Source organism: Rhamphochromis longiceps, linkage group LG13, assembly GCF_057381845.1.
Source record: "Rhamphochromis longiceps isolate RC_006_pf linkage group LG13, R_longiceps_female_GT1.1, whole genome shotgun sequence".
NCBI lineage: Eukaryota > Metazoa > Chordata > Actinopteri > Cichliformes > Cichlidae > Rhamphochromis > Rhamphochromis longiceps.
The window spans coordinates 5,273,034-5,299,957 of NC_140569.1; the positions used below are offsets into that span (position 1 = coordinate 5,273,034).

The following is a 26,924-nucleotide window of genomic DNA, read 5'->3' on the forward strand; positions in this document are numbered from 1 at the left end:
GGAACATGAACATGACAAATACCAAGGGCTCAGAGAAGAGCTCAAGAAAATGTGGAGGGTGAAGGTAACAGTGGTCGCAGTGATAATTGGAGCACTAGGTGCAGTGACCCCCAAGCTAGGCCAGTGGCTCCAACAGATCCAAGGAACAACATCCAACGTTTCCATCCAGAAGAGCAGCTAAGATACTGTGCAGGACCCTCACAGAGGCAACCATTCGCACATTCACTCCCGCATTAACACCTATGGGAAATTTAGAGTTACCAATTAACCTATCCTCGCTAAGTAAATACAATTTAAAAAAAACAAACAAAAAAAACACAATCAATCAGCTAATTATTTATGTCCTGGATATAGCCTCAGTTAACTGTAGATAGTTCATGGATTTATCAGATAAATCACAACTCAACCTGTGTTAAATCTTCAAGTCAGCAATTAAATTGACGTTTTCCTTCTTCAGAGTCATCATCCTTGTCCTGTATCTGCTGGTAATATAAATTAGAGAAGTACCGCCTAACTATAGTGACCGGCAGTACACTGACATTTATCAGTCCCCACTCAGCCTGACTGTTGAGTGTTATGAAGTGCTGTATCGGCGCAGTCAGCTTTCTCAGAGTAATCCATCTACACCTGCTGCCTACATTTGTCACACAATTCCAGACTTTGACCAGGTTTCTAGTAAAAAAAAGAAAAGAAAAAGCCTCTGATCCGGTGCCATAAAACACATTACTGCGTGAAACAGTTAAACGACCAGAGGGCTACATCATTCTGACATTCATTTACAAAATTAATATCAAATATTGATTAGGGCTTTTTTTCATAAATCACCAGCCTGAGCCTCCCCCCTGACTGGCAAACTTCCCTTTGGAGACGTTAGAACAGCAAAGTCATCAAATTGTAAGCAGACAATTATCCCACAGTGCGGACTGAGACTGCCGTTCATCTCATTTTCTGTCTCTTTTCCAGTCATGTTCTCTTTTTAATAATATCCATGGCCTGTGTCATGTCAATGTAGCCTGCAGGATTGACCTGTACCAACCTATCCAGGACTTTTTCAATAAGGGATAAGTCACTGATGTTCAAATCAGTTGCTTCACAGCCCATCTGTGAATGAACCTGCTCCTTGCCTCTCTCTATATATATGTGCAGTTGATTTACTGCTTTGGGCGCAGGATGCGTGATTGATTCAGCCTCAGTCGTTAATGCAGAGAGCGGCTCCTTGACATATGTATTTATCCAAGTGGATTAGCCCCTAAATATACCATACAGGAAATCAATGAGTTACAGGAAGAGTGCAGTTCCATGATGCATCATCCCTGTTTTTGTAATAATCAGTTTGTTGCCTTTCTATACATGTGACAATAAATTGAGCTGCCCATCACCAGAAGCACCAAAGTGACTTTTCTTTCAAATCACCAACAGATGGCGACAGTGTCCGCTCTCCTCTGTGTCAGACTGAGGGCAGGTTTTTCTCAGCTCAGCGCTGTCAGGCTGCTGTCAGCCATCAAAAACATTATATCATACCTCTGACATGAGCAAACACGCAACAGTCCTCTGTGTTCACAGCTGGTAACTACTGTTGCATAACACTTTTTTTTCTTCTAATCTTGGTATTTGCAAATAATATGAAAACGATATGAAGCTGGGAGGAGTCACAAATGCGTGATATGTGTGGAGTATTGACTAAACAGCTGAAATACATCCGTCCCACCTTCTCGCTCCAGGTTCAAAAGGTGCTTCACATCTAAAAAACAAAACAAAAACAAACCCTGCCATATAAGCATCTACACGTGTTGCTATATTAATCATGTCATAAACATACACAGGAGCCATTCCCTCTGCCCTCTCCCCATCAGTGCAGCTTATGCACACTCAAATGTGAACACCCCCTCTCACTCACACACACACACACATTCACATCAATGGTTGTTAAAGTCGGTTCCCTTTATTTTAAATGTAATCACGTGCACGCAGCAGCAGTTAAAATACACCAAAAGTGGCCATTTTAATAGTACTTGTCATGGAAAGTTTATTAAAAACAAAAGGATCATAACGCTAAAGCATATTCTACATTATTTGGTTCATTATTGAGTTAAGTGGGCTAAAAGTTCACGATTGAGTTTTTGTGCTGAGATTGTGGTAAAAGGGGGGGGGGGGGGTTTGCTCTGATGGGAAGGTCTATCATTGTAAATTTATGATCAGATTACTGTACTTTAGCGCGAGGGGGAAGCTGGCACTCTCCTCCTTGCTGAATGCGCTAGACAGCAGTGGGACTCCAGTTGGCTGTGTGCGCTCAGACGCACAGACGCAAGCATCCCACTGGCTGGAGTTGGAGGACACTCGCCCGTTTTTTCGCTTTCCACCGCTGCTTTCATCCCTTGTCTTTGTCTCCTCGCGGTGAGAAGACAAACCCGCCCGGGAAAGACAAAAAAGAAGCGCTTCTTCTCTCTCTCTCTCCCTCTCTCTCCCTCTATTGAGTCAAGGAAAGAGCAGAAATCGGGACTGGACACTTTGTTTGGAGGGGAAATTATCTCTCGCATGAGGCGAGCCGGATCTGTCCTGTATACAGAGGAGCGCGCAGTGCTGCACCTTTTCAATGGATTTCAATACAGTGGAAGTACCCTGGGAATTTAACGATTGTTAATTCGCATCAACTTAAGAAATTACGTTCCAACAAGGGGTTTTGTTTCCCACGCAGAGGAAAAACGATGATCCTCGCTGTGTTTTATGTTCTTCTTCCTGTTTTAGGTAAGTTTAAGTTGATTCGCACCAGCAACTGCTCGCTTCGAATTGATTATAGAGTTTCATCAAATATTTAGTAGCGATATTCTGCGCTCTATTAATAAAGAGGCGCCCGGCAGACGCATCGGCTGCTCGCAGTACAGTGTGGTCGCAACTGTGCAGTAAACTGCTCCAAAAAGAAAAAAACTCTGAGGAGCTGTCAGTGCCTCAACAAACAACAGTGAACGTGACAGCAATTTATACTCTACTTTCAGCTGAATGAAAGTGCCAGTTAGGCAACTATGTGCATAACTGCTCCAAAATAGTGGCTCCAAAAAATAGCCCGTGTACTCTTTTGTGGCGTGTTCATAATAAAAGCTCATATTTGTGTAATATTTTAATCCCTAAAGCAGCTTGAAAAGTGCTTAAGCTTCCAGTGTTTACTGGGAAAGTGAGAAAACACGCGACGGATAAAACTTTTATTTTTCAGATGTGTTGTCTTACGCGGAGGAGAACCTGCGTGCCGGGGCCACCCGGCTGGACTGCGTGCGGGCCAATGAGCAGTGTCTGAAGGAGCAGGCGTGCAGCACCAAGTACCGCACGATGAGGCAGTGCGTGGCCGGCGGCAAGGAGAGCAACTTCAGCATGGTGGCCGGCCTGGAAGCCAAGGACGAGTGCCGGAGCGCGATTGACGCGCTCAAACAGAGCCCGCTGTACAACTGCCGGTGTAAAAGGGGCATGAAGAAGGAGAAGAACTGCCTGCGCATTTACTGGGGGATGTATCAGAGTTTACAAGGTTGGCTTAGACTTTAGTGGAACTGTTTTGTGTGTTCTTGTACAAAATAAACGACCCCGAGCTACAGATTTATGTTTAGAACTATTTAACCATCTTCTAATTAAACTATAGATTTGTGTTGTTATAGTTTAAAGGTCTATCATAGAATTTAAAAAGTAGCTCATTGTCATCTAATGTTGTTATTATAATTTTCTGGGGGGTGTCACAAACCCAGTCAGCCCCCCGCCCCACCTCAGGGCTTTCAGCTATAACAGCTTAAGCCTTCTGATCTGTCTTGAAAGTGGGTGACATGATTGGTTTCCAGCTCCTCCGGAAGCGAAATGAGCCCTCGCCCTCCTTTCCTTTCGTTCTAGTTCTAAAGTACGAGTCTCCTTTTATCTGCTTCCACAAACATAAGAAGAAAAAAAACAAAACAAGTAGCGCACAACCAATGTGATCATGCACAACACAAATTTGCCCCCTTGACTTGGTTCACAGACGTGGTCCTACTGAGCTTCAGATACCTTCTGACCTCTCAAATCACTTCCCTCGCGGGTAATAGAGCGTGAAGCCCCTTAGCGCTAGCTGTGCCATCTCAAAGTGTCGATCATAGCAGGGGGGCCTTTTAGTCCCCAAACTACACCCAGCTCATCGCCAGCGAGTCGACTTCCAGTTGCGCAACACAGCTGACCAACCTGCCTAATCAAGCATGTGGCTGTGCGCCAGCGTGGATATCGACTGACCCAAATAACCCGTGTCACATGCAGGCCAGTGTATGGGTTGAAGGGTGATTAACAACACAAGAAGGAGGCTGAAAATGTATCTATAACATGCTGTCATCTTTCTTGCAGGTAATGATTTCTTAGAAGACTCTCCATATGAACCCGTGAACAGCCGTCTGTCTGATATTTTCCGTCTGGCTCCCATCATAGGTAAGAATATTTAAAAATTCTCCGCCCGTGGAGGCTTTTCCTCCATCTCTGGCCATTTATTTTGCCATTGTTTCACTGTCACCTGTCTCAGTTGAGATAAGCTCCAAGCTGTGCATGCTCTCGTCGAAGGTTATCTGTGTGTCAAGTATTTATCCTCCCTCATCATCTCTGCTATCAGTCTTTCTCTCCCCCTGTTCTCACCCCAGCAATATTGCATGCTGGCTGGAAGTGACCTTGCATGGGGAGCTATAGTTCTGAGTCTCATTGAGCAGTGGGTAAATCTTTCGATGCTGAAGGGCCTCTCTGCTGTTTGAGGTGTATTTTACTGCGGTTTTGTGGGCAGCTTCCTGTTGCGGCTGTTTGAATCCACTTGTTGAGAAGTGTGTGAGTAGTTCTGTGAGTAACTTGGAAGAGCATGACAAGCATTTTTTTTTCTGTTCAGAGCTGTGTGTGGGAAAGATGCTGACTCGAGCCTCTAGATGGCGATGTTATTCCCTTCTTTGCAGCCACTCAGGCTCTCTGTGGTCCCACAGTTGAGACTGTTGTGGATATTAGACAGGCTGACGTATGTATGTGGCGCAATCATGTTGCTGCTTATATTGTTATTATTACTCTGCAGGTGATCAGCGCCATGACTAATCAAACAGACATGCTCTGCCTCCACATTTCCAAAGAACAAGGCTGATATTGTGACCCCTTTTGAAAGAGAGGTGGTTCTTCTGTTTCCTCTGTCATCTGTGTGTGGTTTATTTTTTATTTTTTTGTGAAATCTCACAATAGGCTGATTCGCCCTAAACCAGTGCTTTTCTCCCAGCCGGGTGAGATCATAATGTGGGTGGCAAGATGCAGATAAGCCAAATCTTAGACTGGGTTATCGACTTCATGACCAATTATCTTCTTTAGAAATACTGGATGGAAAGCCAGTGTTTGTGTAAAGCTCAATCATTTCTATTCCTACTCTCTATTTATATATATATATATATAAAAAAAAGGAAGTACATTCAAAGGAGAAACGCCATATGTTTGTGGTTTTTAGTATGCCAGCCAGTCTGAAAAAGGCCATTGGTGCTGAAACACATGCGGCACGGTATCAGAGTTCACTTCACAGGCAGGTGCCACTTCTAGACAGTCAAAGCTGTGGTTTCCCGGGGCGAGAACAGACAGGTTTATGGTCTCATTCTTGTGATGATTTTAGGCTGACAAGTTTGTATTTACTTTTGTTTTAGTGAAAGATCAGAAATGTGAAAAATGCAAAATTGCTGTGGCATAATTTAATAGTTCACATCACATCTCTCCTCAAATGAATGAAACAATGTCTTAATGTGACCCCCTCCTGTCAAGCTTTGAGGTGAATTACTTTTATCATCACAATTGTTTGGACTTGACAGATTTTCATAAGCTCAAGAGAGGAAAGAAAAGAAAAGTTTGAATAATGTTAATAAATCTTTAGTTTTTAATTTCCTCAATGCTCCCACGACCCTCTTTCAATTTATCATAGGACCCCCTTGGGAGGTCCCGAGCAGTTGGTTGGGAAGCACCGGATTAATTGACGAGTTTTAACCGTGCTCGTCCAGATACCTCTTTATGTCCACATATATCTCTTACTCTAATATCCGATCAGCCCGAGTCTGTCATTAAGCCGCAGTTATGGTGAGCATGACTTCTTTCTATGGCGAGTGAATGTGCAGTGGTGATGAGCATGGGAAAGATGGATAATGCAGGAAGTTATCGCTAGAATGAGAATAGCCTCTTATCATTAGAGGAGATTCAAAGTGTAGAAGAACGGGTGAGAGAAGAAGGCTGCAGAGTAAGGGTTAATCAGTGAGTAGCAGAATAAGGCTAAGAGGACAGGGAGCACAGAAACAGAAAGCCTGCGCTCACTCTGCCTCTTGTGCGCTTTCTGCAGGAAATTAAAGGGCAAGGTGACAGGAGAAGGATCGAGGCAGAAATGATTAGTGCTTGTTTTTGATCACTCAGACAGCCTTTTATATTTCACTTCTACAGTGTGGCACATTGAATTGAGCAAAGAATATTAATGGATACAAAAAAAGCAAAAAAAAAAAAATACAGACTTTGAGAGGAGAACTATATGAACAGCATTCTTCGGGGATTGTCATTTTTTAAAATTATGCAATTTTTGATCCCGTTCTGCCAGAACTTTCTAAAGAAGCATATTATGGTTCGGCACAATACCCAGCATGCATTTCTCATCGTCTTTCCACAGGTTTCTTTGGTGACTTGTATCACTTTCAAGTTCTTACTGAACACATTTTCTTTCTCTTGCACACTGTCAATTGCATCCCAAAATGTTAGGGACAGCTTTTGTACTCATTTGTGAGACAAATTACTGAATAAAAGAAAACTATTCTTGCAGAATGCACTCAGGTTCTGAGACATCTGTTTGTAATGTACAGATGATTCGAGTTACTGATCTGTGATGAGCCCTCCGCTTCTGGAGGCTCTCTTCTTGTTCATGTGCTTCGTGTTTGTCTCAGTGAGGCAGCGTGGCAGTGATCCCAGGCTATAGGAACAATAGGCAGCCCCGATGATCCTGTAATTCCATAATCGACCCCGTGTCTCTGACCTAAGCCACTAATCTCTAGTGACACCCATACATACAGTGCACAGATGCACAGATGCTCAAACACACACTGCACCGCCCTTGAACACCTGTTCCTAGTGACACTCCCATAAACCTCAGTCTGATTTTATCAGACAGACGCGTAGAGTGTTGTCTTAGCCATGCAGATGCACAGTTTATGCAACATAAATGTACAGTATATGTGCACTGACTTTGAGAAAAACATTAAAGAAAGCTTAACAGGAATTTTAAGCAGAGAGCATGATGCTGTTTATCACAACACCATTGCACTTTCCTCCTCATGGCTTCACTCAATCGTTAGTAACTGCAAATCTCTGTTAGTGGCTTTTAAACATTTAAAAATATTTAAATCACCCAACATATATTATTGACATGATAGTACTCTCAAAATAATGAAATAATACTACATGCACAGTGCTTCTAGGAGATTTTAGCTCAGATCTTTACCTGAGAAGTCCTTTTACTTCTTGTCAGTCTAGTGACTGACAATCAAGTGTGAGGTACAAAAAGATGAGCACCTACTGTTGCTGTGTTCACTGGTGTTTAGCTTTTGAAAAAAAAAAAGATAAAATATTGGGGTGAAAAAGACCCTACTGAAATTCTCCAGTAGACCTCAAAAGCAATGAAGAGTAAATGCCTTCTTGTCTGTTTTTGTAGTCTCTCATATATGCAGATTAATGTCTCTTTGCTGTCTGGAAGTTGCTAGAGGTCATTTGCGGACTGGCAACACTACCATATCTTCCTGTAGGTTGGCAGCTCCATTAAATGCTTGTTTTTGTATCAAAGTGATGACAGCTTTAAGTCTGGAACTTTTTTAAATGCGATCTCTGCACATGAAATATTTAAAACTGGTGCTTAACTATTTAACCACTGTGCGTGGTGGAAGGAAACAAGGCTTAAGTGTGTGAGGATAGAGCAGACCCGTCTTTAAATTAGGCCGTCAATTGCACTAATCAGTTTCCTTCCTCTTTAAAATATCAAAGTTTTCAGTTGCTTTAGCCCTTTCTTCCCATCTCTCTTTAGCAACTCTGTCTGATTCACTTGGTCTTTTACTTCATTAAAGTGCTTACATGTCTTCTGCTATCTGTGAAACTGCAGAGACCACCGCTTATTTTAAAAATCTTGTTTTCATTTGACATATATAGACGATGCAGATACTTTCATCGATATGTCTTGCATGTGTTATCTTTTCATCGAACGTATACATACTCGATTCAGTTTAATGTGTAACCTTTCTTTGAACTGCAGTGACAGGCTTTGGAAATCGGTAAACAAAAAAGGTAGACGTCGCGTTGAGAGGAGGGGGGAAAAAGCAATTTTCTATCACACGGCATGAGTCCGTTTAAGCCTAGAGGAAGTAGAGAGCAGACTTTACATGAAATAGCTGCCTTTTTCTTCACCACTTGCCCATGTTTATGAGTCAGTCATCCATGCAGGAGAGAGCAACACAGAAACACAGCATATTATTCTGAGATTCAAGTGAACTTGGAATTACTGCCACGCCATTTGGCCCGGGGTGCTGGAAAATCAAAGTGGCCAGGAAATGGATGAATACACAGCCTGGGTATGTTCTTATTATTATCTTCATGAACAATTGCTGCTACAGGTACCTTTCATGTTTCCATGGGCGCTTCTCTTTTTTCCTCTTCAGTGGCTCCTTCTGTTTCTTGTGCCTTCCACATTATCTTGTTATTTGACAATTTCATTCTGTAAATGCACTAATCAGTTGCAACAATAAAGACGGACAGGCCAATAACATTCATTATTTTGTTAAAATGGTACCTTCCAAGGGATGCGTTATAAAGCATAAGGCAGGAAGTAAACAGTCAGATGTTGAAGTCGAAGTTGACATGGTCCATGTCATGCAGGCTGGACAGCTGCGTCAGATATCTAAGATGGCAGGTCTTGTTGAGTGTTTCTTGTACACAGTGGTTAGTACTTACAAAACATTAGAAAAGGGTGGAGAATTGATGGACCAACAAGACGGTCAGCAGCTCATCTGTGCAGTTTGATCGGATAGTAGAGCTACTATAGAAGCTACAGTATCTGCCTGCTCCCCATAGGCTGGCATAAATGTTAATGTTGAGGGATTTTTAGGTCCTGCAATGGACACATGAACCTGCTACTGTTCCTGTGTGTCTTTTAACGAAGAGACTGAATGCTGAGAATTACAACCCCCTCCCAAAAAAAAAAAAAAACAGCAAGTCATCAGAGCCGCAATAATATGGGCAACGCTGGGCAATAACCTGGGTCCTTGCATTCATGTGAATGTAGCTTTGAAACATACCGTAACATTGCTGTTGACTACATACATCATTTCAAGCCAGCGGCATTTCCAGATGGCAATTCAGAAATGGGTAGAGAACATGAGAAAGAGTTCAGAGTGTTGATGTTTACATTCAAATCCCCTTGATCTAAATATGGCTGTAGCTCAGGTGGCAGAGCAGGTCAGCCACTAATCAGAAGGTCGGTGGTTCGATCCCAGGCTGCCTCCTGGCTGCATGCCAAATATCCTTGGGCAAGATACTAACCCCGTGTTTGCCTACTGGTGGTGGTCAGAGGGCCCGGTGGCGCCTGTGTCCGGCAGCCTCGCCTCTGTCAGTGCGCCCCAGGGCAGCTGTGGCTACAATGTAGCTTGCTATCGCCAGTATGTGAATGGGTGAATGACTGAATGTAGTGTAAAGCGCTTTGGGGTCCTATGGACTAGAAAAGCGCTATACAAATGCAGGCCATTTACCATTTACCATGATGGTTTCCCACAGATTTAGATATGTGCTGGAGGATACAAACACTTGTATTTGTGCATGCATTTCCAAGGAAAGGAAACAGTCTTAAATCAATCAGCTCTGTCTATCAGTTCATCTGCAAATATTTTAATTATCTACTTCACTGTGGCAGATTAATAGCTGATTAACATTTTCTGCAGCATTTTTTCCTTGCAATGGACACGAAAACTACTATTGTGATGTGTAGCTGATGGCGGTAGTCGTTCTTTTGCTTTGTGGAGTTGGTTCGGCATGAGCCAGTCCTCCATCTGCTTCAGGTTCTGGTTAGAGTCGCCTCCAGCACACAGCAGCTTTCCAGGACAGCAGAAGGACTACGACCAGCAGCTGCAGTCCAACATTGTCAAGTTGGATTCAGCTGGACTGCTGGAATGTAGCTGATACAGGCAATTGCCACAACAATAAGCTGCTAGCGAGTCAGATAATAAAACATGAGAGAAAGAACTTAAAAAAACGTTTTATATTATATATTATTCAAAAAATATGAATAATTGTAGTGGCAGGGTGTAGTTTTGTCTTTGCTGCAGGGGAGGGATGGAGCATAGGGTTCAGGGGGCAGTACCAGGAGAGGCTGGCTGGCACCGCTGGCAGCTATTGTCTACTTACGTCTCTTCTATTTACACAGCAGCACGAAGAGACTGAGGTGTCAGGTGTCCACTTGGACTGGCAGTCAGGGAGGCAGTGACACCTGGCAAAACTGAGCAAGTCTTGTCCATGAAAGCCTCGCCCAGCAGGTGCGAGGACTTAGAAGATCTGCCTAATGTCTGGATGGCTGTAATGACAGAACACCTTTAGAGGCCTCGTAAGCATAATGGAGGAACCACAAAATATTAAATTGTATACATTTTGTGGTTGATTGGTGCATATTAAATTCCCAGGTCTCCCCATGAACTTCACTATTTGTTTCCTATCTAAAAACAGATGTATATATTTTGACGTGACGCCACAAAGATTAAACTGCGTGATCCCTCTGTTTGCCGATAAGACTGTTATTATTGTGTGAGACAATTATCATATAACACCGGCATGATGAGAGGTGAGAGAAACATTGCACTGGGCAGAAAGTGACACGGACCTTAATCGACTGTCAGGCCAGCAGCCAAAGGTGACTTAATGTAAAAACAACTTTCACTGCTTAAATGATAGGGTGGCAGCGGTGGAAAACGGATAAGAGCGTCATAGATTCCAGGACGTGAAACCTATGAATAAAGATGAGTTTACACAACTATCGTTGTCACGTTGGCCTGGAGACTGACCTTTCACAGTTGACAGTTCTGAGGTGATAATATAGTGTTCAGCTTGGCAGCACTTATCTTAAACCACTGCTTCAAAAGTTTAAAATAAACAGCGCACTTTTTAATAAATTCAGTATAGCATGACAGAATGTTTACATTCTTTAAACCTTTCTCTGTGTGTTTTCCTATACTTAAATGTCAAGGGCATCGAGAAGTGTTGCTTAAATTCACCCGAGGTGTTGAAGGTATTTATCTCCAACCTGTGCATGTTCCAAATTTTCTGCAGTAATCAGAAAGTGTGGTCTCTGGCTTGTAATGAATTTATTCCCTGTCGCCGTGTATTGATGTCTGCTTGGCTTAAACTCTCTCCTTAAGCTCAGTCCTCCCCTCAGTTGGCTGCTACAGCAGCTCTCTGTATATCACCCACTCACCACTCATAAGCCCCAATACACCAAAGCTCAATATTGTGTCTCTTCCATGTGTCAAGACTTCAAACAGATCTTGTCCTCCCCCCCACAGAAGTCAACCTTGAAGCGTAGTCGCTGCGACGTCTGCGCATATGTGTGTGTTGTGAGTGTGAAAACATCTGTAAGTGCGTGGCCTGGCTGTCAAGCTAAGGCAGCGCTTCAAATCCCCCCGTGCTGACACAGTGCTGAGAAGCTGTCAGCACCATTCAACCACTGGCTACAGAGGAAGTCACTCTCATTATGAGCTGCCAATGTTTAGAGATAAGAGTGCCTATCGCAATCTCTTTCCCTGCTTGTGTTTGTGTGTACGCCTGCATCTGTGTGTGTGTGTGTTTAAGAGAGTAAGAGAAACTCAGGGAGGAAATGCAGAGGAGTTAAGGGAGGTAGAAACATCATTAATTGTGCCGAATCTTTTAGAGAGAGCGAATGAGAGAGGATCCTGCCTCTTAACTTGATTTTTTTTATTTCTTAGTTGACTGAGCGCATTTACTCGTTTTTTTTCCTCCTGCTTCATGCTTATTCAGTCAAATAGACTTACAGCTGGGAGTTTCTCTGGACATAACAGTTTCCTTTAAAGGACTTTATCACTTCTTTTTTTTTTTTTTTTTTTTTTTTTTTTTTAGTGATGGACCATTCCAACACTGGTTGTGACTGGTTTTCTGATGTTATTAAAACAGATGGAGTACTAGTGGCCAGACCACATAAAAGTCCCTTTAGACTCTTTTCAGATTAGTTTCAGAACTTCCCTAGAAACAACATACCTTCCAAGCCTTATTTCTTTTGCATCCACACTCATAATAAAAATGCTTAAGTGCTTTTATAGTCAGCTAGTGATTAGAAGTACACCTTTGCTGTATTTTGTACTCATTTGCTTTCCCTGAAATCGTGTTTGAGCCTCTTCATTTTATTCCTACATTGCTTTGTTATGTTGTGAAAGACTTGCAATTCCTGGCAAATGCTGGCAAGTATTTCACTCTGAGTCAGTGTGGCATTGTATTTCTCTGTTTTGTTTTTTAATGCCCGTGTCCAGATTCGCTGTTAACATAACTAATATGTTATTACTTTTTTAATGGCAGTTGTTGGTGCTGCAGTGTTTGCCAATCAGTGTGCACTACCTGGCCCAACTACAGTTATGTCACTCAATGCTCCTTTAATGCTAAGAAAGTAGTATGAGCTAACAAGATCCTAACAGCAGAGACCCAACAACTACCCAGTTTCTATAGTGCAGACACAGGTAAAATAGGTTGCTACCTTGAGCAGTTATAACTGTTAAATGTCCAAAATCCCTTAAGACAGCCTTAAATTATTACAAAATGTCCAAAGAAGCCTTCCATAGCTGATGTGTTTCACAAGAAAAACAAGGCCAAGGAATTACACATGTTGAGAGACTGCGTAAAGATTCATGACATAAAGAAACATCTGTCCATCACTATTCAGTCCTCATGCCAGCTAAGAGAAAGAGCGGTCATGTGTTTTTCTAGGAACACACAGAGCAGCTGATGAAGTCATGAGTTTCCTGCTTTAGTTTAGGTATCACAGTCATGCACTTCTGACCTCATCAGCATTCCTAAAAACCTTTTCCATCATTTCCCAGAAAATGACTTTTACTTTGTAAGCTAGAATGACTCACATGCCTGGAGCTGTTATCATTCAGGCTTCCTAGAAAGGGGTTGCCCTACCTTTGCAGCAAATTTATTTGCCTAAATTGTTTTCAGTTACATTTAGGAATATGTAACTGCTGGCTAGATTATGCTCATAGGCATTGTATTGAACAAACACCAGGAGATGTATTGGATTCACCAGGAGCTGGTTTGAGAGTTAGCCTAAAAAATACAAGGCCTAAAGCCAGGGTTAACAAAAGTTATTGGGTTTAAATAAAACTTAACATGTTTAAGACACAAATAATTGTGCTATCCTGTTAAATTAACACCAACTATTATAGATAGGAAGGCCATTATTATTTGTGTTAGTACAGCTAATGTGGCTAGCAGATAAAGGTACTTTTAGCTGCTCCTATTCCACAGGGAACAGATCCACATGTTTTAACTTGGTGTTGCCTCTATGAATTATGCTAGCTTGTGACTCCCTGAGGCTGGCTTTGTGTCTGTGTGGTAATTGCTAATAATTAAGCAGCTAATGGCTAGATTAACATTTTTGATAAATGTTCAAACTTCAGTGTTGTTCAAATAAGAGAGCTCTACTGAAGTCTCAAAATTCCTCCTGACGGGTTGTTTAGTGACATGAAAGTCGACTGCTTCAGCTATTAATGAGGAGGGCCTGTGCGCCTGCCTGACTTCAAGTTTGAAGTTGTGTGTCTGTTGGTGGTAGCAAATACGACACTATATCACTAATGTTACAAGTGAGCTTCTAAGCAATAATAATTTTTTAGTACCAGTTAGTGTCAGATAATAGCGTGCTCTACGGATATGTTTAGTACGGTGCACTTTGTCATATCACAGAGTGAAGAGGGCCCAATGGAATTGCAGCCCCCCAAATGTAAATTTAATAGCATTAACATTTTCTTTTCTTTTTCTTTTTTTTTTCAGCAGTGTCCATCATGCTTTTGGATTGAAACGGTCAAAATATTTTATGGATACAATGTCATAGCAACACCACTTTACAACATCTGCCATTTTGTTTTCGGGCATCCTCCTTATAACAGCTGTCTTCAGTTCCACAACCAGATGCTTATTAAACACACATTTAAGTTTCTGGTTTAGTTTAACTGCAGTGTTTCTGTCTAATTACTATTTTTAAATGGGTGCCATGAAGTACATTTTGTAAATGCTTAAAGACCAATCAGCATGCCTTAGCAGAATCCTAGCAAAGCTAGCATGTCTTGAAAACAACTAAAGTGTAGCTTTATTTCAGTTTAGATGTATTATCAGTGCTGTATTTACATTTATCTCTAAAATACAATGAGGTGTTCTTTTGGTCTAAAAGTGTAAGGTGTTATTATGCTTCTAATTAGAGATGGACCAATCCGATATTACGTATCAGTATCGGTCTGATACTGACCTAAATTACTGGATTGGATATCGGAGAGAAATAAAAAAAAAAATGTAATCCGATCCATTAAATATCAAAAAAGCACCTCACAAAACTTGCGACATGGCGTAACTTGGCTCATAACCATAGCACGTCGGAGCAGTGTGCTCACGTGATAGAGCGGCTGTGGTGTGCAAGACCTGTCAGCGGTCTGGTTGAGTATTTGGAGCCTCGCTACCAAACCGGCATTTCATCTCCGAGAAAGTTATCCAAGAGAGAAGTAAAGCAAGTGTGTAAGTTCATCTCTGAATGTTTGTAAAGCATTCCAGCGTTTAGCTTAACAACCGATATATGGAGCGACTGCCTCTCTCTCTCCCTCCCTCTCCTGTTGCTACTTCAATCATGAAACTGATTAATGATCAGCTGATCGGCTTTTCTGTCGCGAGTCTGTCTCTCTTGTTTGTTTTTGGCCCACTTTGTGCTAGAAAGTGGAAACCAGTGGCTGAACAACAGCAGCACGTTTAAGCTTGATAATCTGTTGTTAGAATTTATTTAATATTACTTTCTACACCAGGATCTTTTTCTACGTAGCTGATGGCTGGCAACTGTCTAGCAAAGTTTAGCCAGGGGGGCCGATAGGGCATGAACAGGGAAAAGGCAGGAGGCACAAAGACATACTTTTCTTTCTTATTCTCATTTAAAATGTCTAGCTTTTATCGGAATTTTACACCCAAAGTTTTAATCTGATGTAAAATGTATAGAAGTCCATTACTGTATATGGTAACTGTTAAGTCTAATATACCCTAGTAAGCTATACTACTTTTTCCTTTAGGAAGGTACCATCTGTGCAGTCTGCAATTCTGTTGAAGAAAGATGTTGAATCTATTTAATTATTCTTGAAAAATAATTGATTTCTGTGCATTTTTTTCCCACACTGTATCAAATTAAAGTTGATTACGTCGATTAAGCATCATGAGTTGGAGGGTGGTTCCCTATTATTATTTTTATTTATTTATTTATTTATTTATTTATTTATTTTGCTGGGAGTTTGGAACCCTATTAGTTAGGTTGCTTACTCTTTAAAATACCAGAATAAGGAGGATGGAGTAGGTTTAAGTTTATTAGATTAATCAGTGTTGCTGAACTATGAAATATTTTGGGTGCAGTGTATGTTTTGCATACAGGTGTAACAGAATAGCTTTAGTGTTTTGTTTTTGTTTTGAGTATGAACTTATACAAAATGCAGCAAGATATTAAAAACAGTTTTATTGATTAAAAAACACACTATATCGGATTCATATCGGTATTAGCCAATATCCAAATTTATGATATCGGTATCGGCATCGGACATAAAAAAGTCATATCGTGTCACCTCTACTACTAATTATTTTAGCCATTTACCTCAGCATGACATGGGGATTAATGGGAAGACTTAGAACAAGTTATTAGTGAGATACTCAATGATAACATTTCAGCATATATTTATAATAACTTTTTAGACAGTATTTGTCTTTAGACCACAGTTACTCCAATTACCTTGCAGCTTCTGTTTGTTTGCTTTGAGATGATGATGGTTTCCTCTTTCTCTGCACAGTGGCTATCCAGTGCTTCTAATATTTGCAGAAAATAACTTCCCTTGTTTGGTTCTCTGATGCATGTAGTGGAAGACCTTTGCTGTCCTTGGTACTTTTTAAAACCCTCTGTATTACACCGACATGGCATGTTTCTGGTGCATCTTCTTGTGCTACTATCTTGCAGGTCTAGTATGTTATTAGTTTGCAGTGCATAAGCAAGTGCCTCATTATATACTATTGTTCCATCCTCTGCGCAGTAGTTTTTTTAAAGACTCCCAAATCCACTGCTGACATTCTGATCCCTGTTCCTTGAAATCTAATCAATACAGCATTGTGTTGGATTGGAAACTTGAGGCCGTGTCTACAAGAATCTATTGATCGCTCTCCTTTTGTGCAGTTCCCTCTGTCTTTGCTGCCCCAGCTCTTCCGTTCAGGCCCGGATCAAAGGTTTTATCCTTCAGCGACGTTCAAGGTGTACAGTTCCACGCCAAGGTCTACTTTTCTGATCTGGGAGAAGGACTTGGTCAGTTGGGGGTTTGTGTTTTCATTGACCTTGTCTCTTCCCTGTGCTGCTGACATTTTTAGTATAACATGTGCAAATACATGTTTAGTTAAAAATAGATGGATTTCGGGAGGTTTGGGAGAAAAAGCAAGACTCACGGAAAATCCCTCTACATTGTGGAAGAAAGATTATTCTGATTCAGTGGTACCTGTCAGCTCATATTGTAAAATGTACTATATTATGCAGCAGAGATGAAACCCAGTACAGATTTAATCCTCAAGGCAAGGTCAAGAGAACACCTTTATATTCCAAGTATGTAGAGCTCTTTATCTTTTGCTTTAACATGCCAAGCAAGCTTTTTAAATTTTTTCCTAACCGTGCAGCGGCATGTCAGCTGGCCACTTAATTCACCACACTGTTTCAAAAATGACTGATCCAGCTGTGGGCTATTGGCAGAATAATTCTAACAGCAGCCATATCATCAGGTTGCCAGTCCAATCGCTGGCTGCCGCACCATGGGCCAAGAAAATCATTTAGTTAAAGGTGACCAGATTTGAGTCCCTCTGAGAGGTCTTTGATTGGATGTGAAGTGGAGGGGTGATTCATCATAGTTAATAAACGTGGTTGACAGCTCAAATCAGTGGGTGGGAGCATGTGCCAGGTCTGCCTCCCGCTGCTGCTTTATACTGCATGAAAAAATGGACAATTAACTTTTCACATACACAGCAGCAGACACCTACGCTGATTGTTATACACGGCTATGTGTGCACATCCAGTCAAGCAAGACTCACAAGCAAAAATTGCACTGCAAAAATATAGCTTAAACTGCACAAGTTGGGAAAGATCAGTTTTCAAGAAAGAGTTGCGTGGGGCGGGGGGGTTGAAAGACTCTTTTATGCAGCGTGAACACCCTTTTTAGCCTCGTATAACAGTACACGTTAAAATAAACTTGAGCAGATGTTGCTTGCTGGAAGTGTAAAGTGCATATATTTCTCTGAACCTAATACTACATGCCTAAAGATTTAGAAAAGTTCTCCACTTTTCAAATTTCACTTGGGTATTTGTATCCATAGTGGAAGACTTGGTCTTCTCTGTCCCAATTTGGCTCTTGAACTAAAGAATTTGTCATGGTCTCCGTGCCTGCCCGGTCGGCCCCACAAGGCTACAATTGCTGTTTCTGTTCTCTCCCTCTCTGCCTGGGCGGAGCTCACTGTGGGCTCCTGCCCTTGGCCCACACACACACCTGACAACACTCACCCATCATCACCGGGAGCACTATTTGAGGCTGGAACACAGATCCTCTCGTCGCTGGATGATTGTACCCCTAACGTTAGTGTTCTCACAGCTCTTGTGCTTCATATTCGTGATTTGTGATTAGTTGGTGACCTGCCTTCTCGTCTGCCTCAGATCTCCCCCCCCCCCCCCCCCCCCCCCCCCCCGGGACCTGCGACCTCCCTGCTGCGGGAACGTGTGTGAGTGTGAGCGAAGAAGACGTGAGCGAGTTACCCTGTGATTCCCCCGGAGTTTTGGATCCCTTCACTGTACATATATTGCACTGGCACTGTAAATAAACTACACCTTGGAGATACCTTACCGCTCTGCGTTTGAATCCCTGTACCAGATCGTGACAGAATTAGTAAGTTTACAGAGCCCGCTGTTGTAAAGGAACGCTGTGCTCTTCATTATGAAATGCAGACTCTTTAGCAAAATAAATGCAAAAATTATTCATTTTTACAAATGTGATTAATTACCCAACCCAATGCTCAATGAGTGTAGCTAGATTCTTTTTCATAGAGGAGTCGGATACCTCTCATGGTCTATAGTCTGGCTTATTTTGACTTTCAGTCATTTAAATACTTTTAAAACTCTTCCAAAATTTAAGCCAATTTCAACCTAAATGTGTCCCCAAATCAGCACTCACAGAGTTGCCTGCTCCTACCTTTAATATTGCGTCACTCACCATGCTCAAATACATTTAAACAATGTTTTAAATCGTTCAGGATACAATTGATTTAATACAGTGTAGTTAATAATGATGTGTTATAATCACATTGTGTTTCGCTCAGCTGGCTGAGGCGTGACTGACCACTGGCAGGTGTGCCAAAGCTGCGGCCTTGTGTTAAGCTGCTGCTCTAAGCCCTCGGCTGCACACAGTCAACTCGCAGGATTAACTCGCCTCGGCTCCAGCCGTCAGGGCTTCCACTTGTGTCGGTGTGTCTTAATGGAATTTCATACTCTCCCAAAGCAAATGGGACTGCAATGAGCTATACCATTTCATTCTTTTATAGGAGTGGATTTGTAAAGTTATTCTGCTTCCATTGCTCGAAATCTTTGGAATGTTTGACCTCTTATGGACTTGTTTAAATCCAAGAATGGCTTTTAGGAATTATTTTAGTAATTATGCGGTGACTTTTCTTTGTTTTTATCTTTGAGGGAGGGCAGCATCACACTGTACTGTACGAAACCACTGGTGTTACTTTAGTATTTGCACTGTATGTATGTGTTTTCTCCAAAACCAGTCCAACAGTTGATTTGGAGAGGTTTAATTTGCAAACTCATTAAAAGTCACGGTCCTACTTTTTTGTTTTTCAAATCCTGAGTATTATTGTCATCTTATTCTGTTTGCATCTTGCAGTAGTTGCACTTATTAGTAGTAAGCTGGTTGTGATGATCATGCACATCTTCTCAGCTAGCTGTGAAACCTGTAGTGTAGTGATATCTTTTAGTCTAAAGTCTCTATTTCTACTAAACTTTTTGCTTCAGAGTAGCACGGCAGTACAAATTTCCTTTCCACGCTCTGGCATTGATACATAAATTTGCATTTGTTTCATCCACAACCGTTCCTCTAACGAAAACTCCATAACTGCGTGCCCCCAATTTTCCAGGCAGTGTCAGATTCTTCCTTTCTTGACTTGTTTAATTGTCAGGCTAATGTGATTGTTTGATTTCATTTGGTTTTATGTACACCTCTTCATTTATAAGTTAGCCAAAGAGTGATCCCCACCAACACAACTGTGCACTTTGTCGATTGGTAGTATGGGTAAAAACCAGCCAATTGTTCCTTAGTCACATAGATGTCAGTCGTGGAGCTTGCTGCGATCCCTCTGAGCAGGTACAGAGCAGCATCTGGACCAGCTGTGATTACCTTGATTAAAGAGCTTCTTCTTTCTGTTGCCTGCAGATAAGAACTATACTCCCTCAGTGATGTGACAGGCTACAGTTCCTCTTTCCTTATTCTCTTCTGTAGCACACTAAGCTGTCCTAAACTTCTTCCTTTTGTAAAACCTAGCATCACAAGACGCCTGGCTCCTTTGTGCCCCTTCTTCCTACCTAGAAAACACCCTGAATGATGTGAATGCTCACTTCTGGTTCTTGTTCTCCTTTTCCCTTTGCTCTGTAAGCTTCCCTTTTATCATCTTGACCTCCCTGTGACCTTTGTGAACCCTGATGGATGTTGATTGGTGGTCCTGAATGAAGCACATCTCTTACAGAGGGTGGGGAACCTTGGAGCACCTCTGCCACTTCGGCTCTGGGCAGGGGGGGCACCCAGGGCAGGTTTTCCCAGGGCAGAGAGCCTGCTCTGGGCAGAGGGAGCCCTTCCTCCACGGAACTTCAGGATCCCAGTAGAAACAGGAGAGCTCATCCCAATTGGGCCATTCTGGGTAATGAAATAGAGTTGTGTGTGTGTTTGATCATGCATGATGTTTTCTAGAGATAAAGTAAGAGTGTTTTCAGTTTGTGATGTTAAAACACTGTGAAAATAGTAGCAGCAGCAGTCGTGGTTGCACAACTTCAGGGTTTATCTGTCATCTAATGAGGTTTCATATTTAAAAAACTAAATTTGATTGTAGTTTAAGTTTATTACGGGAGCCTGACTACATTACATCACTCTTGATTTGCCTCATTTTGCAAATTATTAAATGTCATCTTTGTGTATACCCATGAGACTACATGTTTGAATGTTTTTTTGCACTTACCACAGGGAACCATATCTAAACCAAACAAAAACTAAGATGTTCTCGGTGTCTCGTAGTTCGTATTTTTATTTAATGTAAAAATATAATAGAATATAATCAATTTTACTCTGTTATATGAGACTTAACAGATCCAAGGAAAATTGACTTTAAGATATTAATACTGATTTCATCCACACTGGTGAGTGATTATGCCAGTTATAGAATTCACTCGGGACCATATGAGAGAGGTGTCAGTCCAGTCTGTCCGTCTCTCTGCTTAGTCAGCTGTGTCAGGAAGAGCTGACATGTCCTTCAGAAGAACTTCCACAACAGATGGAAAACCCAGGAGAAGATATGGGTAGGGATGGGGAGGTGGCAGAAGCCAGTGAGAAGTGGGAGGGCTGAAAGAAGAAGAGGATGTGTCATATTTTGATATTCCCACTGTGCCATTTTGGCTTATGAATTTCCATTTTAGAGGGCAGTCAATGTCTGTGACTGCTACATTAGTTTTATGGCCTAAAACAGCTTATTGCAGGCAGCGCCAATGTATATGCGAAATATTTCATTTTGCATCAGAGCCTGCTGAAAAGTTACTTTGCTAAGAACGAATTTGCAATTCACCGCATTTTGGAGTAAATATCCACCCGGAGTGCATATGTACTCACAAATATAGCCACGTGTCATGCTAATAGATTGTCTGGCTGGACTGGAAATCATGATCATTTATTACTGACACCATCACGTGTGGGTGCACATCTGTGTGCTTGCACAACTAACCAGAGACGTACACTCACTGGCAAATACACATACCCGCTCCAAGTCTTGCTGTAGGGGGATAACGGCAACGAGCTGAATGAGGCTGAATCATGCTGAATTGTGTGTTCTGACTAAAACCTCAGGGGCAGTATGCATCTTCTCTCTCTCCTCTTTCCTCTCCTGATTTCAGCAGGACTTTTCAGTCCACTGGCTTTTATGCACGCATTAAGAGAAGTACGACATTTGAATGAGCAGTGAAGTGCTACCTGTGTCTGCATTTGAGAGCTTCCTGACTTGTTTCCTTTGTAACAGAAAAATGAATGTCTGCATGAGATGCAGAACTGCAACATCACCAGGCTGAAAGAAGTAAATGACCAGAGTGGTAACTTGTTAAGCCATGTTGAGTAATTCACGTTATTATACATAATTCACACTGTGTTACAATTTTTGCAGTGTTTAGAATTGTTTTTCAGCCTTGAGTAAAGTTTGTCTGTTTTTCCCTCTTAATCTGTGCTTCAGCATCTGACCTTAAAATACAGCCCTACAGCTAGAATCACAATGAGCTGCACCGGTCAAGTAAGCCGACACACACACATGAGAACTCTTACTTTTGTAAAGAGGTCTCAGCATAGGAGCAAACTTGGAGGAAGATGTTAACACGTAACAGTTCTGCTTGACTACAGAGTACACTGAAGGAAGCTGCTAGTTCCATGGCATTGTTCATGCTCTGCTAAAAGAGACACTATAGAGCATGGATGTCAAAGTCATTTTACATTGTGAAGACCAGTGAAACTCCCCTTTCTGTCAGTGTTTTAAGGAATTTAACTGAGGGAGTCAATGCGTGGTAACAGCATGTCTGTTTTTCTACATGGTAAATAAATCCTTGTATAGTAAATGGAAGAAATCTGTCAGCACAGCACTTTGGGACTAAACTGTGACCAATAAAAGTGTAAAATTACAGAAAAAGTAACAGCCACAAATGTTTTGTAATAATGAAACTAAGTAAATAATAATGTTTTTGCATGATTTTTTTCCCCATTCTTTTTTTTTTTTTTTTTTTTAATGATATGGACCAACTTTAAAATATAGACATTTCTATTGTAGATGGTGAAAAATCAGACTGTCATCTATTCCTTAATGACTTTTCTAAAGCCATCCCGTGAGCTGGATTGGAGTCTTTCTGGGGCCCAGTGCTGGCACCCCGACTTCAGTAGCACTAATATAACGAAATGCTCAGAAAAAAGGTGGCTCTCTGTATAAATACTTTTGTTGCATATTCAGCTATGTGTACATCAAAATAGTTCTAAAAGCTTTATGGTTGTAGTTTGTTGTTCTTATGGTGGTCAGAGGGCCCGGTGGCGCCAGTGTCCGGCAGCCTCGCCTCTGTCAGTGCGCCCCAGGGTGGCTGTGGCGACAGTGTAGCTTGCCATCACCAGTTTGTGAATGTGTGTGTGAATGGGTGGATGACTGGATGTGTAAAGCGCTTTGGGGTCCTTAGGGACTAGTAAAGCACTATATAAATACAGGCCATTTACCATTTACCATTTGTTCAGTTTGTAATGAACTTATTGAGTGGTCAGTAGTAATGGGTACTGACCAATCATGTTTAAGTGGGCTTTGGTTGCATGCCAGTAAACAATCCATGTGAAGAGCAAAAGCAGGAGAACATTTGTGATGCTACATGTGAAAACCAGGGTTTTGTTTTTTGTTTAAGTTTTTAAAACAAAAACTATACTTCATATATTTATCTTTGTTTATTTTCTATGGATTTTTTACATAAAGATGTCAAACTGTGTTCGTAAATGATCAAACTTTGCATTAGGGTTACAAGAAGCCATCACAATCACAATCCGCATGGCGTTATCGCGCAGGCTAAATGCACAAATGTCACCAGCATCATTAAGGAGGCAGATTTCACTGGCTGACTGGGCTGCACCCATGTGTCGTGTGTGGCCACGCTGAGTGAGGGTTTATCCTCTCGTAGACGAAAGGTTTGTTTGATGAGGATTTGGAGCCAGATCATATGTTTTTAATGTCACGCATAAGAAACTATTCAATAAACCCCCTTTCTCAGACATAGATTTGAGAGATCTTGCGGACGGTGAAGTTAAGATAACAAACACAGGAAATATTGGAACGTCTGGTTGCTCTTGATTGGGTGATTGCTTGGCTGTTGTTTTACACAGCTGCGGTTCTCGGTCTGTGTCTATGGCTACTGGCTATTGCCTGACTATAATTTAGCTTTTTCATACATTTCTACGTTTTTGTAAACACTGATCAGTGCATGGGACAGGAAGTCTTGGCCCATATATCTGGTGAGAACAGCAGAAGCTCTAAAATATCGGGCTGCATGCCCAGAGTCATCAAACAATAGATGATGTGTTCCCCGACTGAAGATGATGTAAATGTATGTACATTTCTTAACTGTGTCTCACAGCTTTGTAGCACTTTCAAATGGGCACAACTGCTCCATCTCATTCTTTAGACACTTTTACTTTGACAAAGTGTCTCAGAGAGACGTGTATGCAAAGGTTTATACTCTCTCTGTGTGTGTGTGTGTGTGTGTGTGTGTGTGTGTGTGTGTGTGTGTGTGTGTGTGAGACAGACAGAGTGAGTATTTATGTCTGTGCATCCTCAGGGATGCTGGTGTTCAGATTAATTAAAAACTTCAATCCCTCTGTTCTCTGACAGGAATATGGATGCGGCTGAGGGCTTAACTGTAAATACCGTTTCTCCAAAATTGTCATTTAAAAAGATTCATCATCTCAGGTAATAATTGTCGTTTATGGTCCTGCAGCGAGGATTTGAAAAGGAGAAATAAACGGACTTTGTGAACTGACTTTTCATTTCTCCTGTAAGACACAGTTGTTTCAAGTCAAACATGACTTGGTTACTTTAGTTTTAATTTTTATACATGCCTTTGACAAAGAAGGCCGTACTGTGTAAACTGTCCCTCCATTTCATCATTAGTCTTTGAAAAATGGATTAATGAGGTATAACGGCTTAAAGAAATTAAATGACAAAGAAGAAATTAAGCAACAAAAAAAGCATGGTAAAAAAATAGATTAAACATAAATATTGCCCTCAGTAAGACAGCTGGGTATGTTAGCCCAAGGGAGACCAGCTGCTCTGATATCAAACATTAAAAGATTATCATTAAAAATGTATGTCAGACAACCTTAAATGTCACAATCAGGCCTGCCATTAGATTAGATCAGCTCAGAGTTCAAAAGTGTCATCTCAGTGAAGACTTTCTAACCACACCACACTTTTAACTGAATGTGAAAAGGTGGTTTAGTGATGCAACCATTTGGATGCATGACACCAGTGTTTCACTGCATCAACCACCTTGAGGATTTCTTTCTTGTCCCCAAATGCTGTCATGTGAAGAGCAGCCAAGTGTCAGATTCAAAACACAGCCGTCGGCTAGCAACTTCACTCTGGGCCTTTTTGTTCTTGTTCTTTTCAGGCAGGTCAGAATGCTTATGCTGCGAACTGTTCAACTTCACCGAAAGCGATATGAGAGGGTTTCTTTTGCAAAAAAACACATCACCAAAAGAGGTTGAGTTGTGCAGTTCCCAGGGAGGAAGAAGGAGAAAGAAGGTGAGAGGAGAAAGTTGGAAAAGTCGAGTGTTAGTTCACAGTGTAGTCACAAATAACAAGCCCAGAGACTTTTAATAATTCTTGAAGCAGTTTTAGACATTCTCGCTGGTATATGAGTCCAATTTTGAGAAAGTGGCTCTCAACATCAGTCTATTCTTTCAGTGGTTTAAGCTCGACTTTCAGTCAGTTTCAGACAACTTGAAGTGTTTAACATTGCAGTGTTTTACCTTGACTTTGTGATTGGAGCAATGATCACCACTCTCTCTAATACAGTGCTATCCTTTTCCTCAAGTTTTGAAAAACAAAACACTGATTTGTGTGAGCACACTAGGGGAATTTTTCACGATCCTCTCTACCACACAGAACACACTGTCATCATCTTGTAGCTTTGTCGTCTCGGGAGATTTGGCCACCGGCGCGCACTCTTTAGGATGAGCTATTATCATTTAACGAGAAAGCCTAAAATCTCCTCCCAAACCAATGAGTCATAACTGTCTGAAAGAGAGAGCTTATTTTAAATCAGCGTTCTTACTCAGAGGAGCTTACGATGGGCCACGCCCAGAGTGTTTATCCTCTGGTTCCATTCTTACAGACTTTGCACAGTTTTTACAGCCTTAATATAAATACTGATGATTAATTAGAAACAGAGCTCCAAGGTAAATCTATTGTTTTGCTGTGTAATGGTGTTAAATGCTTGAGATTAGCATATGAGCAAACTTATTGCACATTCCAAGAAAATACACTCTGTATAAAACAAATGCGTAAGGGAAAGGAAAAAAATGCATCTTTTAATGTGGATGTTGTGTCATATTAAACGTTTTCCTAAATAATTGCTGTAATGTAAACGTCTGTTTCGACTGAGATGCCCACTGTCAAAATATCAGGTACAATTCAGTATATGATATATTGTGAATTTGAGAATTTAATCAAACAACCTGAAAAAGGCCAACTAAGATTAACTCGAATTAAAGAGCAAGAAACCAATATGACAACACTGTGAACCACACCCAGACCTTATTCACATGTTAATGTTGTCACAGTTTTGATCATTTCTGATCGTCAGTAAAACAGTTTTGACATTGCTCTGGCCAGTGGGTGTAAGATTACAGCTAATGAAAAGAGTAGCCAAGCAAGATGCTAAATCTGAGGATTATAACCTCATAAAATTAAATACTGGGTTAGTTGATCAATTGTCAAGTCGTACATATTACAGGTTACATCTTTTAACCTGCAAGAGAAACTGTGGTGTGCCTGAGGCATTTTGCCATCGGCGTTTTGAGTTAGGACCACGTTTGAGGAGGCAGAGCAATAATTTCAGAAAGCTGATTGACCAGAAGCGGCATCTAGCCGTGTTCTTGCATATTCATACCGGTGCAGGTTTTGAGTTACAAGCGCACTTGTTGCCAAACATAATGGTCTGAATGTCAGATCAGTTTATTTCATATCCAAATAATTTTTAAAAATCCAGTTTGTTTTGAAAAAATACATGTTGTCAATTCATCCAGTGAAATAAAGTGGTCAGTGTGAATGGCAGTATAAGAGTAGGTGAAAAAAAAAAAAGCGTATAGTATTGGCATGGAGTTTGAAAAGGACTTACGTCTGAGTTTTCATGTTTACATGTTCTGTTTATATAAAAGAGGCCAACTTTCTTACATATGAAGACAAATCACATGTCGAGCCTCACAGGATGTTACAAATTTACATCAAATCAAAATAACATGTGTTTGGATAAAGTCTGTAGTTGTATCCAAGCATCTGGCCTGAGTAAAAGATAGTTAGTTCTCTTCCTGCTTGTTTATTTGATGCAAAAATGATTGAATATAAAGATGAGCAATTCATCAGGCAGAGTCCGCGGCTACAGGAAGATAAATACCCGACTGTTGGAACAGTGCATATTTAAAGAGGTTTGAGAAAACCAACAAACCCACAAACTTCATTAGGCGAAATTACAAAACAGGGCTGGGTCAGTTACATGACATTATAATGTGGTGTTTACTAAAGATCTTCTTCAGCTCCTCTGCTCGCCCGCCCCC

General features: G+C 41.2%; 1 protein-coding gene across 2 annotated transcripts in view; it reads left to right on the forward strand.

Moving 5' to 3' along the window:
• Window positions 1–2,238: 2,238 nt before the first annotated feature.
• Window positions 2,239–26,924, forward strand: part of gfra1a (gdnf family receptor alpha 1a) — a 101,641-nt gene continuing 76,955 nt past the window's right edge. The window contains exons 1-4 of one of the 2 annotated variants that reach the window (XM_085427583.1): window positions 2,239–2,745; window positions 3,209–3,514; window positions 4,345–4,425; window positions 20,068–20,238. In XM_085427583.1, the coding sequence (XP_085283709.1) occupies window positions 2,706–2,745; window positions 3,209–3,514; window positions 4,345–4,425; window positions 20,068–20,238 (598 nt within the window). In that variant the 5' untranslated portion in view covers window positions 2,239–2,705. The remainder of the gene's footprint in view (window positions 2,746–3,208; window positions 3,515–4,344; window positions 4,426–20,067; window positions 20,239–26,924) is intronic. The other variant, XM_085427584.1, reaches the window with a different exon arrangement.